The following is a 15849-nucleotide window of genomic DNA, read 5'->3' as shown; positions in this document are numbered from 1 at the left end:
CACAGGCCCCTTTGTGAGTTCGCTGTACATAACACGTGCACGTGGAACATCAGCTGTGGGCCAGGCCCCCTGCCTGAGGCTGGGCCTACACCAGAAAATGAACCACGCGTGGTCCCTCCCTACCTTCACAGAGCTTCTAGTCTAGCTTCCAGCACAGAAGGTGGTAGAGGCCTCCACCCTGTCTTCTGAAAAAATGTGCCTTATCCACCCGGTTTTGCTTACAATTCTAGAGGCCCGCTGACCCCTGTGACCCTGGCAGGGGATGATCTTTCTAACATGGATGCGTAGCTGATCATTCACCCACTTACGTGACAGATCTTGAGAGCCTGCTGTATGCCAGCTACAGCCCAGGCCTCAGGCCCTTCCAACTCCCCCCTTCCTAAGTCACTGCCATGCTGCTCCACAACCCCCCAGTGCTCCTGATCCCTGGTCTTTTCCTTTCATGATCCCGGACTTGGGCCCACGCTGTTCCCCATGCTGGCAGCTACCCCCCTCGCCAACCTTGTCCCTAGCAAAGTTCTCCAGGCCCAGATTAAATGTCATATCCTCTGGGACACCTTCCTGATCCCTCCAGGCAGCTCTTATGGTCCCCTCTCATGGTGCTTTGGACATGGTTTCATTGAATTTTGGGGGGTTGTCTCTCCCTGTAGCACGAGAGAGCCTCAGAGGCTGGATGCCGCCCATATACACCCTTCTGCCCTGTAGGGCCTGGCAGGGACCTGCGTTGGGTGTTGAATGAAAGAGGATCTTGCAGGGCCAGCCCCCCTCTCCTGGGTACAGGGTGACACTAGGCCTGGACACCCTTTGTGTTGACCTAGACTTTGAGCAAGCTCCTGTCCTGGTCAAGCCTCAGTCTCATCTGACAAACGGGTTACCCGGTCCAGAAACAGGGCCTTGTCAGGTCTTTCTGGTTGGGTATTGGGGACCCCTGAGAGCCTGAAGCGGGACCCCTGCCCTCTTCCTATTAGGGCCCTGCCCCATTTGCTGCAGCCCCGAAACATCCTCGATCCACCCATCCCGCCCCTGGGCTCCCAGCAGTGAGTTGACGGGGTGGAGGAGTGAGCCATGATGGAGAACTTGGGTTCCCTTGCTGTGGCAGAGAGGGCTGCCACCTCCACACACACACACACACACACACACACACACTTCACCTGGCATGGGGGCCAGGGATGTGAGGAGGAGTCTCCTTGCTGGCAGCATCCTCTCTTTCCTTCCGCCCACACTACAGCTTGCTCTCTGGCCACCCTAGTACTCCATCTGCCCGGCCACACTCCGTCGTGACCTAGCTCTTGGTCTACAGAGGCCGCCTCCCCCAGTAGCTGGTGCTGTCTCTGGGGCCGCCACACTGAGGTGTCTCGCCCAAGCCGTCCTGTGCCAGAAGGAAACCAGCTCCCCCAAGCCCTGGGCACAGGGCCCTCCCCTGCGGAACCACATGTTCCCTTATTTATGAGGGGCAAGCTGCAACAGGCCCCTCAGGCAGGCAGCGGGAGGTAGGCACAGAGGAAAATGTGCGGGCGGAGGATGCGGCCGCCCAGATCCCATCCCTGCCAGCGTTAAACTGGCTGGGTTGGGGGGCGGGCATCCGTTGCAGGGCCAGGCCTGAGTCAGTGTGGCAGGCGGGCATCGGGCCTACCAGGAAGGTGGCACAGAGTCCTGAATCCTCAGGGTTTCCGACTGGAGCTAGGACTGACAAGAGAACGTAGCGGCCCCTGCTCCTTCAGGGCTGAGAGACCCAGAGAGCCCCCACCCTGCAGCTCCGACCCCAGGACCTCTTCTGCAAGTCCGGGGCCACCTCCCCGGCCCTGGCCAGATCACCACCCAGCTGAGAACGAAGGTGCCTGCAGCCAGCAAACCGAGGCACCCTTGTTTCTGTCCACTCGCCTCTTGTCAGCTCCTCAAAGGAGAGGCATCTCCCTGAGCCTTGGACCGACTTTCCACAGGCCTCACAACCTTCTGTGGGAAGGCCTTCCTCCCATTTCCAGCCTTTATCCCTCCAGAGATCTGCGAGCCTAACTCCACCTTTCCTGCTACCTAGGATGTGGTGTAAGGGGAGCTCCTGTGAATTCAGCTATGGGTGACAAGGAGCTTCTGGCTCTGTGCCCCCTATCCCTTGACCCTGCGACCCTCAGGTGGTCCCCTGCTCTGCTCATCTAGTATCGGGGAATTGCTGGTGGCCAAGAAGTGAGAGAAGCCTGGTCCTGGGGCCGCTGGGCTTTGTGGCAGTGGATTCGGCCAAAGCCAGGAAGGAGATGCTGTTTTAGCCAGAGGGGCCTCCAGGGCTCTGTTTAATGAAGGGAACAAACTTGAATTGACAGAAGAGGATTGTAGGCAGACACCAGGCCAAGGAGACAGAGACTGGCTTGAGCTGGGAAGGGTTGGAGGGACGGGGCGGTCAGACAGCTGTGGCCGAAACATCGGTGAGGACATCACCACAGCAACAAGGGCCTGTTGACAAGACAACCCCATGGACCCTCCTTTGCAGGATCTTGGAGTGAGAAGGTCTGGGAAGAGGCCCCCTGAGGCAGCAGTGAGCCCAGGAAACAGGTTCCCAAAGCACAGCCCCAGGGGGGATGGGGGTCAATTCTCCGGCTCCCGCACCCGGCGGCCCAGCCTCGCCTCCCCTGCCCTTCCCCTGTCAGCGTCACGGCTCTATTTTTCATCCCTGGGCTTAGGACAGTGGCAGCTGGACTTCCCTACCTCCTGTTCCACCACCCCTCCAACACGCTACACATATTCTGGGAATCCGGTGTCTTAATTTGGGACTAAAGAGAGGAGGTTACGTCATGTAAGGAAGTTTTCATGCTACTTCTTGTTCCCCCCTGGGGCCCAGGCTGGGCCACTAGGGCTTTATCCAGAGCTCAGAGGGGCCCCGGGGCCCCTGAGGAGCACTGGGCCAGAGGATGAGATGGGATGGGATGGGAGGCGTGAACAGACCCCGCAGAGCCCAGGCACCCTGGGGCAGGGGCAGAGAAACCCTGGAAAGGAAGGAGAGGTTTGGCAGGGTCTTCAGAAAGAAGAGGGGAACCGGGGCCTGGTGCCCTGGAGTCACACACAGCCCATGATCCCCGCCCAGGCCTGGCCCCACAACTCGGCATGCAGGGATGGGGCGCAAAGCCCTTCACAACGGAGGCTAGCCTCCCAGCCTCTGGCTCTGGGAAATCGTCCATGGGGCCCTCACCAGCTCCAGCTCCTCATCCACCTCTGCCTCTGTCTTGCCAGGTCCCTTCGCACAAGTCCAGAAGCCCCGGTAGGACTCCTTTTCCCATCTGTACTGCCTATCCATCTCTAGGTTAGCCAGGTGGGTCAAGCCAGGCCGTAAGGACCAGGATCTGTCTGTTCCCTTGAGGGATCCAAGCTTCCAGCTCATAGGAGGCACTCAGTAAACATTAAATGGATGGATGGATGGATGGATGGATGGGTGGATGAAGGAAGGAAGGACGCTCAAGCCCCGGGGAGAAGCCACAGAGTACCCCTAGTGGCAGGGCTAAGGTGAAGGCGGGGGAGCCGCGGGTTGGGCCTGGGCGGCTGGGCACAGGTGCCACGGGAGCCTGTTAGCTTGGGGGCCTGCCCAGGGACCTGGGCACGGGCCTTCCGTCTCCAGAGTGGCAGGCTGCCACTCCCAAGGGAAGGCTGAGTAACTGGTGAGGCAGTGGCTGCCCTGTTTTGAGGGGAACACTGGGACTGGGGGAGGGGCCCTGAAAGGAAAGGAGAGAGGTAGCCACGTGACTTCCTTAGGAGATCTCACTTCCCCCCCCCCACCAGAGAAAGGCTACAAAGAAGGTCCAGCCCTGGAAAAGTGCGCAGGAGGACTCACAGATTAAGAACACGCAGGCGGCCACTAGCTCTACCCCGCGCTCTCCTGAGCGCCCAGGCCTCCCTCCAGCTCCGGGGGGACTCAGAATTCCACCTGGAGCCCAGAACCTTCTTCCGATCCACCCTGTGCAGCCGCTGTGGCTCTGTAGGGAAAAGTGGCCGCTGGGTGACCGCTGGGGAACCACAGCCAGCCTGAGCCTTGGCTCACATCTCTCCCCCTCTTATCCCCTCCCTAACCAGAAAGAACTCACGACTCCAGTTCAACAAGGTGAAGGTGGAGGACGCTGGGGAGTATGTCTGCGAGGCTGAGAACATCCTGGGGAAGGACACAGTCCGGGGCCGGCTCCACGTCAACAGCGGTAGGTGGTCCCCCCACAAAGGGAGGGGTCCTGCAGGGGTTTGGTGGGGGCAGGCCAGTTGCCCCCCAGCCCTCAGGAGGCCCGCACATGATCCATCTTGCACTTGCCTCCCCCTCCCTCCTGCTGCTGCCATATCAAGCCCCAGGATCTGGGCCGATTCAGAGAAATGCAGTTGAAGCATAAATGTTTAGCTTTGTTATCTGGGCCTGGAAGAGCCGCCAGCTCTCATTTTAAATATCCTGAAAACTAAATATTTTGAAATCAGGAGGTGGGGGTAGGGGAAGGATATTTTTAGAAGGCAATTATGGGAGACTGGGCTGCCAAGAGCGGGGCTCCAGGGAGAGGCAGGCCCTGGGCGTGTGGGAGCTGACTGCCTGTTGCTTTGCCGGGCCCCTGGGTTCAGGCAGCCGTCTCCCCGGGGCCACGGCCAGGAGGCTTGGCTGTGTTGGCCCCTGCGGGCAGCAGACCCTTATCCCACAGGTGGGCCTCTCCCTTAAACACATGCAAGGTCAGAAGCCCACGGCCACCATGGCACCCTTAACTTCCCACCTCCCCTGTGGCAGTCCAGTGTCGGCACCCAGGCAGCCTGCTTTCCCTTGGCTGGAAAGCGGCCAGAGCTGCCTGTCCTCAGGCCGCACACCTCCACTCTAGCCCAGGAACTCCAAATCCCACAAATCGCTCTCCCCCTCCCAACACCCACACACTGAGCATACCATTTGGCTACCTGGTTCTTTGGGTTCACTTCCAGTCCCGCCCCTGTCAGTCGAATCCTGCATCTGCCTTTGCCTGCCTATACCAGGCAGCCCTCCAGGACTCCCGAAATCCAGCATTATCTAAAGAGAATGTGGAACGTTCCCTGCCCCAGGACCCTCAGAGGAAAACCAGGTACAGACCCAGTCTGTCCTGTACTGTGAGGGGTCTCTGTGTTCTCCCAGCCCCTCAGGCTCCTCGACTCCCTTGCCGCTGTTTTTTTTTTAATTTTTTATTGTTATGTTAATCACCATACATTACATCATTAGTTTTTGATGTAGTGTTCCATGATTCATTGTTTGTGCATAACACCCAGTGCTCCACGCAGAAGCAGAACGTGCCCTCTTTAATACCCATCACCAGGCTAACCCATCCCCCACCCCCCTCCCCTCTAGAACCCTCAGTTTGTTTTTCAGAGTCCATCTTCTCTCATGGTTCGTCTCCCCCTCTGATTTACCCCCTTCATTCTTCCCCTCCTGCTTTTTTTTTTCTTAACATCTATTGCATTATTTGTTTCAGAGGTACAGATCTGTGATTCAACAGTCTTGCATGCTTCACAGCGCTCACCATAGCACATACCCTCCCCAGTGTCTATCACCCAGCCACCCCATCCCTCCCACCCCCCCCACCACTCCAGCAACCCTCACTTTGTTTCCTGAGATTAAGAATTCCTCATATCAGTGAGGTCATAGGATACATGTCTTTCTCTGATGGACTTATTTCACTCAGCATCACACCCTCCAGTTCCATCCACGTTGTTGCAAATCTGCCGCTGTATCTTAAAGGTCCAAGCCTCCAAGTCCTGGTCTGTCTTCTTTCTGGATCTTTCTCACATCTGTACCTCCCACTCCAACCCTACCTCAGAGGCAACCCAGCCCAGGTTTCAGCTCTATTCACCTAAACCAGAGCAATGGCCTCTTAAGATGCTTTCATCTTGTCATGCCCCCACCCGTGGTGCCACAGAACAAGGACTTCGTCCCACAGCCCAGAGCCCACCAACCTGGCCCTAACGATCTTTCCAGCCCTAACTGTCATCCCCTACAGTCTGTTCTTATTCTTCCTCTCATGCTATCTCTCCCAGGCTACCATCCGCCCCGACCCCTCCCTCCCACCACAGTGTCATTCCCAACTCAGGTCCTGCTCCCAGGTGGAATTGTGAGCCAGGAGTAGGGAGAGCGGGGATGGTGCCCTCTCCCCAGGAGTTACAAGGAGAGCTACTATTTACTGAGAGCTTGCTCCGTGCCTCATTCTATACTATCTCTTGAGCTCTGACAAACCCATGGTGTAGCTCATAATTTTTGAGACTGAAGCTCAAAGAGGTTAAATATTCTGCCACACGTCTAACTGATGGTTAAGGAGAGATCTATACCATGTAAAAGTAGTTAGCAGACACTGAGACCGTGAGTTCCGTGGGCCTAGGTCTTGCCTGATTGCCACTCTAGCTCAGGGCCTAACACAGTGTCTGGCTTATAGTAGGCGCCTGGTAAATAATATAGAAAAGGACTTATAACCTGCTCCAAGGCCTTTACTGACTCCCACAGGCCCCAGGGGGGTACGTGCCCCCCCCGGCTCCTCCCCAACTGTCCCAAGCCCAGGAAAATGGACCATGCTAGGTGTCCAGCACCTGTTACCTCCAGCCATAGTGGGCAGACATTCTTAAATCCATTCTGGACTTGATGTTTCTTGTTTGGTTCAAGATTTTCTTGGTTAGAATGGGCAGGAGGGGCACCTGGCTGGCTCAGTCAGTAGAGCATGCAACTCTTGATCTCAGCGTTGTGAGCTTGTTGGGTGTAGAGATCACTTAAATAAATAATTTAAAAAAAAAAAAAAGAACCTGACAAGAACCCAACTTAAAACTACTTAAGGAATGTACTTATTGGTTTATAAAACTGAGAAATCCAGAGGTAGAACCGGGCTCAGACACGACGGAGTCCGAGTACTCAAATAGGGTTCAGGATGCCCTCTCCCACTGAGTGTTATACTCCTTCTCCCCTTCTGTAGAATGGGCTTCTCCCATGTTTGGGGACCGGACAGGGAAGAAGAGGCCATGGCCTCAGACAGCTCCACGTTTCACATCATCCCGGCCTCCCACCCAGGGAACACAGACAGCTCTCCTCTGCATCCCTCACATGACCCCAAGGACGGATGCCAGTGGGTCCTGCTTAGTTCACGTGCCCCGCTTGGCCCAGTCACTGGCCTCAGGGGATGGGGTGGTATCCTCGCCAGGCTTGTGAGCCTGCCAAGGGGATAGAGGCGCAGAGTCCAGCGAGGGATGGCCCTGCCCGAACTACACGGGGCCGGGGTGGGGGGGTGCTTTCCTAGAGGGGTGCTGTCAGCAGAGGAAGAGGGCAGGGCTGCCGTGCAGAAAAACCACAGTACCAGCCTCACTCCGGTGCCGGTCTTGGGGTCTGAGGCTGGAGACCATTGAAAGATCCCTCAGATGCACCGCAGCCCCGCGCTGCACAGGAGCTCCTGTCTGCGCTCAGCAGCCCCTGTTCGGATCGGTTAGGGACCGGGCAGTGGAGGTTCGGGCTGGGCCCGGAGGGCTGCCCCCAGGGCTCCTTGCCTCTCCTCCAGCCCAGCATGAGAGCAGCCGGCCTGAGCAACAGAGAGTCCCGAGCTTTGGTCTCTTCCGAGCTCTGTGAGCCTGGGAGACTTACTCCACCTCACTTGTCTTCCATTTCCCCAGCTGAAGGCTGAGCCAGATGATCTCTAGACTCTTTCCCCGTAAAATTTGAAGATTGAGTTTGATATTGAGACGGACATCCTGTGCACCTAGCCCCCAGCACACACACACCCACACCCACACAGTCACCCCACCTCTTCTGTTGCCCTGTTCAGTCCCTGGCAGGCCCCTACCCTTAACATGGGGTGATGAACAGGGCCACTGCGGGGCATCAGGAGGCCCCTGTGGGGGCACCGTTTCCACAGGCAGAGATGCCCAGGCTCCTTGTTTACCCATGGAGCCCAGAAGACCTGCAGCAACCACACCCTGGGGCGGAGGTGGAGGGCGGGTAGCGGGGAGCTGTGCCTGCCCCCCTGTGACTCATCCCAAGTTGGCTTGGCCCGCCCAGGCCCCAGGGAAGCCAGGGCCACAATGGTGGGGTGGCCAGAAGAGGGCATGGGAGGGCCCAAGGAGCAGTGGTCGCACCAGGGGCATCGCTGGGACCCTGGCGGCCTGCTTGGGCTCTGTTCCTGCGGAGCTTGAGGCTCCTTCCCCAAATCGGAGCAGACCCTGCTTACAGTCGCAGCTCTGCCAGCTCACAAGACACTGCCTCCCTGGTTGCCTGGGAGGAGGAGTCAGCAGGAAGTGTGTGGGGCTTTTAATAAAACAATCAGCTTGGTCCAGCCCACCTCGGAGTTCGGGAAACCAGCTGCCTCATCCCCAGCTGAAAGAGAACTTGGGAACGTCCTGAGGTGGCTGTCCCAGTCCCAGGATGTGCAGCTGGGCTTCGCTCCGCCCCAGAACGGACGCAGATTTGACCTGGGGAGTCACAGGACCGCGGAAGCCCTGCAGAGGCTTCTGGGCCTGTCCCTCACCTGGGGGCTTAGAAAGGCTCACTGTGCGTGTACACACACACACACACACACACACACACACACACACACACACACACACACACACACACACACACACACACCTGCTCTCTCGCTCACCTATTCAGCAAGGCCTTACTCAGAAAGACCAGGTTCAGAGCTCTGGGGAGTCATAGCCTTGGCTCCCAGCGAAGTCCCCCAAAGTTCCGGGCAGGACGCCAAAACCCAAACTCAAAGCATCTGCCTGTCCTAACACATGAAAGAGGAAGGGCAACTTTACCCACAGGAAAGGGGGCAACTTTACCCACAGGAAAGGGGGCAACATGGGCAGGTGGGTGGGAGCTTTGATGAAGGGAGATCACTTGATCGGGGCCCTGAAAGGTAAGTGGAGGTTTCCCCATGAGCAGTGGAGAGGAATTGCAGCAGTCAGCAGCAGGGACAGTGTCTCCTGGCCCTTCCCTCCTTAGAGCCTCGGAAAGCTCACGCCCACCAAGACGCTAATGACTGAGGGAGGCCTCCTGGGTTTACCCTTCCAGGCATTTTTAATTTTAATTCCAATGTAATTAACGTGCCTATCAGTTTCAGGTGTACAATAGAGGGATTCAGCAATTCTGTGCCTTACCCTGTGCCCACCACAAATGTACTTCTCATCCCCAACACCTATTTCACCCATTCCCCCACCCACCTCCCCTCTGGTCACCATCAGTTTGTTCTCTAGAGTGAAGAGACTTCTGGGTTGTCTTTTTCTTTGTTCCTTTGTTTTGTTCCTTAAATTCCACATAGGAGTGAAATCACATGGTATTTGTTTTTCTCTGATTGTATTATTTCACTTAGCTTTGTACCCTCTAGATCCATCTACATTGCAAATAACAAGATTTCATTCTTTTTTATGGCTGAGTAATATTCCATTCTTTATCCATTCATCTGTGGATGGACACTTGGGTTGCTTCCATATCTTGGCTGTTGTGAATAATGCTGCAGTAAACATAGGGGTGCACATGTGTTTTTGAATTAGTGTTTTCATATTCTTTGGGTAAATACCCAGTAGTGGAATTACTGGATCATATGGTAATTCTATTTTTAATATTTTCATACTATTTTCCACAGCGGCTGCCCCTGTTTATATTCCCACCAACAGTGCATTTAGGGTCCTTTTTTCTCCCCCACCTCACCAACACATGGTGTTCCTTATGTTTTTGATTTTAGCCATTCTTCCAGGCACTTTTAAGATTTTATTTATTCGAGAGAGAGAGAGAGAGAGCGAGAGAGAGCACGAGTGGGGGGAGGGGCAGAGGGCGAGGGAGAAGCAGGCTCCCCACTGAGCAGGGAGCCCGTCGCTGGACTCGATCCCAGGACCCTGGGATCATGACCTGAACCGAAGGCAGACGCTCAACTGACTGAGCCCCGCAGGCGCCCCCCAGGCAAAATCAAAAATTTTTGAGGTATAACTTACAGACCATAAAATTCACCCTTTTTAGACTATATAATTCAGTGGCTTTTAGTATATTCACAAGGTTGAACGACCATTACCACTAATTCCAAAACACTTTCATCACCTCAAAAAGAAACCCCATGCCCATTAGCATTCACTCCCCATGCCCCCACCCCTCTGCTTCTGGCAACCACAAATCTATTTTCTGCTTCTATGGATTTACCTATTCTGGACTTTTCATATAATTAGAGTCATACAGTATGTGGCCTTTGATGAGTGCTTTCTTCCACTTACCATAATGGTTTTGAGGTTCGTCCATACTGTAGCACATACCAGTACTTCTTTCCTTTTCATGGCTGCACAGTACTCCATTACATGGCTAGTCCACATTTTGTTTATCCCAGTCAATGATTTGGGTTGTTGGGTCATCCAAGTTTTTCCCCATCTGGGCTTTCATGAATTATGCTGCTGTAACATGCAGAACAAGTTTTCGGTGCGCACACAGGTGTCTAGTTCTCTTGGGTATATACCTAGAAGTGGAATTGCCTGGCCATATGGTAAACTCTGTTTAATTTTTTGAGGAGCTACCAGACCGTGTTCCAAAGTGGCTGCACCATTTTATATGTCCCCCAGCAAGGTATAGGGATTCCACATTCTCCACATCTTCACCACCACTGGTTCTGGTCCATCTTTTTTATTATAGCCATCCAAGGGGGGTGTGAAGTGGCATCTCACTGTGGTTTTGATTTGCATTTCCCCGATGACCTTCCGGGAAGATTTGCGTGTAATAGGAGACAATGCTTTAGTCTATGGAAAATTATCATCAGGCCAAGTTGACCAGACGAGCTCCTGGATGGTAGTAGAAGGCACCTTACTCCGAAAAATCAGATGTTCATTTGCTCATGACAGATATTTGTAAATACTTGTTAGGCACCTGTTACATGTCATGCACTACTCTAAACACTGGAGTTCATTGGTGAACGAGACAGACATGGACCCTGCCTAGATGGAGCTTACATGCTGGTGGAGGAGCTCGGCATTTAATTATGTTAGAATAAGTACTCTAAGTACAAGCGTATGCAGCTAAGAGAAGGGGAGGAGCCTGGGCAGCCTCTCTGAGACACCGATATTTTGGAAGTCCTGGCCAGGAAGACCCCTAGCTTGTTAGAGGAGCTGGCCTAAGCCGGTACAGTCTTAAGATACCGCAAGAGAGGGACAGGACATGAAGTGGGAGAGGAGTTGGGGGCCTTTGCTGAGGGAAAATGGAAGCCATTGGAGGATTTTGAGAATGGAAGTGCTTGATCCCTTTTACCTATTTTAAAGACCACTTTGACAGCAGGGAGGCAAAAAGGGGAGAGCTGAAGGCAAGAGTGAGGGCAGAAAGACCAGTGAGGAGGCTGCTGCAGTCATCCAAGAAAGAGACCGTGGAGGCCTGGGCTGGGAAGTGGTGGAGACATGTGGCCGGAGCCTTGTGAACAGGCAGAAAGACAGCCTCGGTGATAGATGGATGGGGAAAACAGAGGAGGAGAAGAAATGAAAGATGCCCTCCAGGTCTTTGGTCTGTGCTGCTCAGTCAGTGGGACGGTAAGCCTGGGGAAGCAAGTGGCCTGGCAGATGATCAGGAGCCCCATTTGGGGAGACTAGGGGCCATCCCAGTTGGGGGGGTGGTCAAGGGAGCAGCCAGACTCTCCAACTTGGAGTGTAGATGTCACCTTTACTTCCCCAAGCGTGGGCAGACACAGTGAAGGAAGACGGATATGCTGACAAGGGAGCATAGACATGCTGCCTTGAGGGGAGTCCAGCACAGGCCGTGCATCCCAGCTGAGGCCACATCTTCCTTCGGGAGCCATCGCCTGCCTCCCAAGGCCTCCATGAGCACAGACATGCACGTGGACAGGCCCAGGTATACAGCTGTGGCCCCAGCCACCATCCTCCCTGCTGTCCACTGCTCAGCCAGCATAGCTATGGGCAGTCTCTGCCACCCACGGCCACGGAGGTAATCAAGCCTGTGGTCCACAAGCCAAGACTTCTCTGCCTTAGCCAACACCCACGAGAGGACCCAAGCCTGTGGTCCATATCATATCTGCATTCGCCGGCTCATGTCAAGCCTCGGGGCTGACGGGGGACTAGCTGGCTGGTGAGGATGCTCAACCAGGCGTCGGGAGCCCTGCGGCCTTGTCACAACACACACTGACTCCGGCCAGGCATTCCCCTGCCCCTTTCCTTCACTCCTCCTTGGCAACATAACCGAAGGGCAGGGCAACCTCTGGTGTCCTCCAGAGCAACGGATTTTGCAACTCGCAGGCAGGGTCACCTCAGCTATTTCTCTCTGTCCCTTTCTTGGTTCCCTGGGTCTTCCTGACCCAGAGTGGGCAGCGACCAGCAGAGGCCTCCTGTCCCAGCTGAGTGTGGCGGTGTGTGTGGGAGGAGACCTCCACAGAGGCGGGGCTCAGGGGGGCGGTGGGCCAGAGCGGCCACAGGCACGATGTGGAGGGGAAAGCGGGAGCTGGCCCTGCCCGCCGGGTTTTATCGGCGAGCTCCTCAGACATACACAGAGGCAGAGATGTGTATATACCCCCAGTCCCCGCGCTCCATCTGTCTCCCACATGTCTAAACACTGAGGGCGCCAAGTGCCTGCCCTCCCCCTCCTCCTCCCAACCCCATCACCACGGGGAGGGGGCGGGGAGGGACTCGATACCCCTGAGGAGACAGGAGCAGCCGAGGTAGGGTGGGCCACCTCAGGCAGGAGGCCGCTGCTGGGTGGGAGCAAGAGATGCTGGGAGCCCCAGAGGCTGAGGTGCTACCCAGTCTGGATATACATGGCCTCAGGCATTGGCTCACAGATGGAAACCAGCACTGGGGGCAAGACTTTTCCCTTGAAACCAGGTTTCTGGATGCCATCCCCGGCGGGGGGGGGGGGGGGGGGGAGGGGGGGCAGAACTTGAGTTATTTTCATTTAGCGAATGAATCTAATCCATCAGATGGGCGGTCTGGGTTGGCAGCCTGAAGGCCCCGTTTCACGCTCACCCAGCGTCCACGTCCCAGCCACTCTGCAGGCCTCTACCCATCCCACCTCCTCTCCAGCAGCCTGACCTCCAGGGTTTATAGCCTGGGCTGTCGAGGCCTAGAGGCTCCCTTCAGGCGCAGCAGCTGACTGAGTGGGGGAGGATGGGGCTGCCTGACGAGGGCAGAGGCAAAGAAAACCCTGGGTGCTTATGGAGAGGGGCATAGTGGCCTTTGTAGCAGTCCTGAGAGTCTTGTTCCCTCTGACAAAGGAGGAAGACGTGGGAGCTAAGATTCTCCTCATGTCTCTTGAGATCTTAGAGAACGAGTCTCCAGAAGGGCCATTCCCCTCCAAGCCCAGCTCCCTTCCAGCCACCTCCTGGCCACCTCGAGATCCCAAGCAGCGCAGATGGATGTAGAGGTCTCCTCCCTGCAGCCCACAAAAGACAGGATGTCTCATCTACCTATGGTGGAGCCCCCAGAAAGGCAGGCAAGAAGTGGGCTCTTATTCCAGGTAGAAGGAGCATTTTCCGCTAGCTTCTCATCTCCTCCCAAATAGAGAAAATCGTCCTGGCCTTTGGAGGTTTGGGTACTTCGGCCCAGAGTACAGGTGCAGGGTGGTGCTGGGCAAATGGTCAGAGCTCCTGGTGGCCTCCCCTTTGCCTTGGTGGTGACTGGGAGGAACCACCAGACCTCCCCTCTCAAGTTATTCCTGCGGTTCCTGATCTTCCAGCTCTGAGATGGGCCATGAAGGGCCAGCAAAGAGGTGGTTCCTGGGGCCCAGAGGTGGTCTTAGTGGGTCACTGGCACGTGTCTCTCATACCTCCAGTGAGTACCACTCTGTCATCCTGGTCGGGGCACGCCCGGAAGTGCAACGAGACAGCCAAGTCCTATTGTGTCAATGGAGGTGTCTGCTACTACATCGAGGGCATCAACCAGCTCTCCTGCAAGTAAGTAACCGGTGGGGGCGGGCAGAGGGGCAAGAGTAGGGTGAGAGAGGCTGGGGCAGAAGCCGAGGGCTCTAGGAAACGTGCGCTTCAAGCCACGGACATGGGGTCCCCAAGGGTTGTAGACAGGGAGGTTTGCCCCTCTCCCTAGCCCTTCCTGGGCATCGAGGGAGCTGTCTACCCTCAAGAGCTCGGGGCTTCTGCAGTGCCAGTTTCTCAGGCCCCGACCCACCCCACCTCCCAGTGTCCACCCTTTCGCTAACACCTTTTAGGGAGATGGGGATGCCAGTCTATGCCCTAGGCACTGAGCACTGGGTTCTCTCTCTCTCTCCCCCTCCTGCTCTCTCTCTCTCCCCCTCCCGCTCTCTCTCCCCTCCCCTCTGTCTCCTCCCATCTCTCAGCAACTCTCCAAACTGTGTTCTGAGGAACATCTCCCAGGGTGTGTCTTCCCCAGCAGTGAAGAGCTTGGCAGGGTCAGGCAAAGCACAACTCCCAGTGCCCTTGGTAGTGAAGGGTCTGCTCTCCTAGCCTTGAGGGGAGAAGAGGACCCTGCATCCAGTGCTCACCGCAAGACCTGGCTGCTCTCCCTGCCCAGTGTCCAGCTGTGCCCTGGGTGCTACTTGTTCCATTTCCGACCCCAGCCCCTCTCTGTGGAGTGAAAGGACACCAGTGAGGATACGGCTCTGGGTGTGGCCCAATGAGGGAGGTCAGGGTTGAGAAGAAGCTCAAGCTGGGGCCCCTCTACCTCCAGCCAGGCAAGGCTCCCCAGCAGGATCTCCATCCCGCTCCCCTTAACCAGCAGGGCAGATGGGAGCACAGTAGTCCAGGGCTTGTTCAGGTCCAGCTGTCCATTCACAACCCACAGTTGTGAATGAGGAGCCGGAGGGAGAGCTTGGTGAGAGCAGCACAGGTTCTGGCCAGATCGAGGTTGGGGGGGGGGGGGGGCACTAGTTCACAACTTTGGGTTTTCAAAGCACCCCAAGCCTAGGACCCTGGCGAGGTGCCACAGTTGCCCCATTCCCATGGCATCTGGGCAGAGGCCACCAGAGTACTGGTGGAGATCAGAGAGAGGCATTTGCCCTTCCCACAGACAAGGTCAGATTCAGCACTTCTCAGCTCTCCTGCCTCTGGACTCCAGCTCCAAAGCTGCATCTCCCCATTGACTACAGCCTTAGCCCAAGACCCCTCCACCTCACAAGGTGACAATGAGGGTGCCTCCTTGACACTTTCCCCTCAGTACTGGGCTGGGTGGGCCTGGACTGCCAAGCAGATCTGGGCCTCTTGCCCCAGCTGGCCTCCTTTGCTGGCCTCCCCCCAGCCCCACCCTTCACCTGCTGCCATCCCCTTACTGGCCTCCCCCATCCTGAATTTCCGGGGACTGTCCCAACAACAGCAGGTCCCCCAGGGAACTTCTCAGCCTGGACTCAGCCCCTCATCCTTCCCCTTCTTCTGCCTCTAGGAGGCTGCCACATTCATGCAACAGACCCTGGGGAACATTCTAGCTGTGAAAACACTCTGAGCTCTCTGCAGGAGATCTATAGAAACTCATAAGGGTTCTGATATACCTCACAGACATCCCCCAGCCCTGTATGCCCCTCTTCTTTTACTCCCCGACACACACACACACACACACCCACACACCCACACACCCACACACACACACACACACACACACACACCAGGCCTTTCCTCTTCCCTAGCCCCTCGGACACTGGAACCTTGAAGGAATCTAGCAGCATCACTGAGATCAGCCCTGGCTCCAGGCAGGGAAGGCTTCAGCGACCCAGGACAGGTGCCAGGGCCGAGGAAGGCCATGGGGGCCCAGAGCTCCAGTGCTAGCGTTCAGTGTGGAAAGGGGTGTGATGAGCTATATGGGTTCCCACAGGGTCCTGCCAGCAAGGCTGTACCCCTAGGACCCTCCTAGTCACACCCAGCTAAATCTGAGAGAAACAGAGGGCAGGAGCCTCAATCATAGTGAAGATGGTGTCCTGTGGGCAACTGGGGTTCA

The 15849-nt window shown here is 56.1% G+C and overlaps 1 protein-coding gene across 5 annotated transcripts in view; it reads left to right on the top strand.

Moving 5' to 3' along the window:
* NRG2 (neuregulin 2) overlaps nucleotides 1-15849 on the top strand; it is a 179726-nt gene that overhangs the window by 144371 nt on the left and 19506 nt on the right. For 4 of the 5 annotated variants that reach the window (XM_028103664.1, XM_028103661.1, XM_028103663.1 and 1 more), the window contains exons 3-4: nucleotides 4054-4172; nucleotides 13724-13844. In XM_028103664.1, coding sequence (XP_027959465.1) covers nucleotides 4054-4172; nucleotides 13724-13844 — 240 coding nt within the window. The remainder of the gene's footprint in view (nucleotides 1-4053; nucleotides 4173-13723; nucleotides 13845-15849) is intronic. The other variant, XM_028103665.1, reaches the window with a different exon arrangement.

Source organism: Eumetopias jubatus, unplaced genomic scaffold, assembly GCF_037043125.1.
Source record: "Eumetopias jubatus isolate StellerSeaLion01/CBP00866 unplaced genomic scaffold, mEumJub1_p1.0 scaffold_5, whole genome shotgun sequence".
NCBI classification, from domain to species: domain Eukaryota; kingdom Metazoa; phylum Chordata; class Mammalia; order Carnivora; family Otariidae; genus Eumetopias; species Eumetopias jubatus.
Note: the sequence above shows the minus strand (reverse complement) of the source record. Positions and strands in the feature narration are given on the sequence as shown.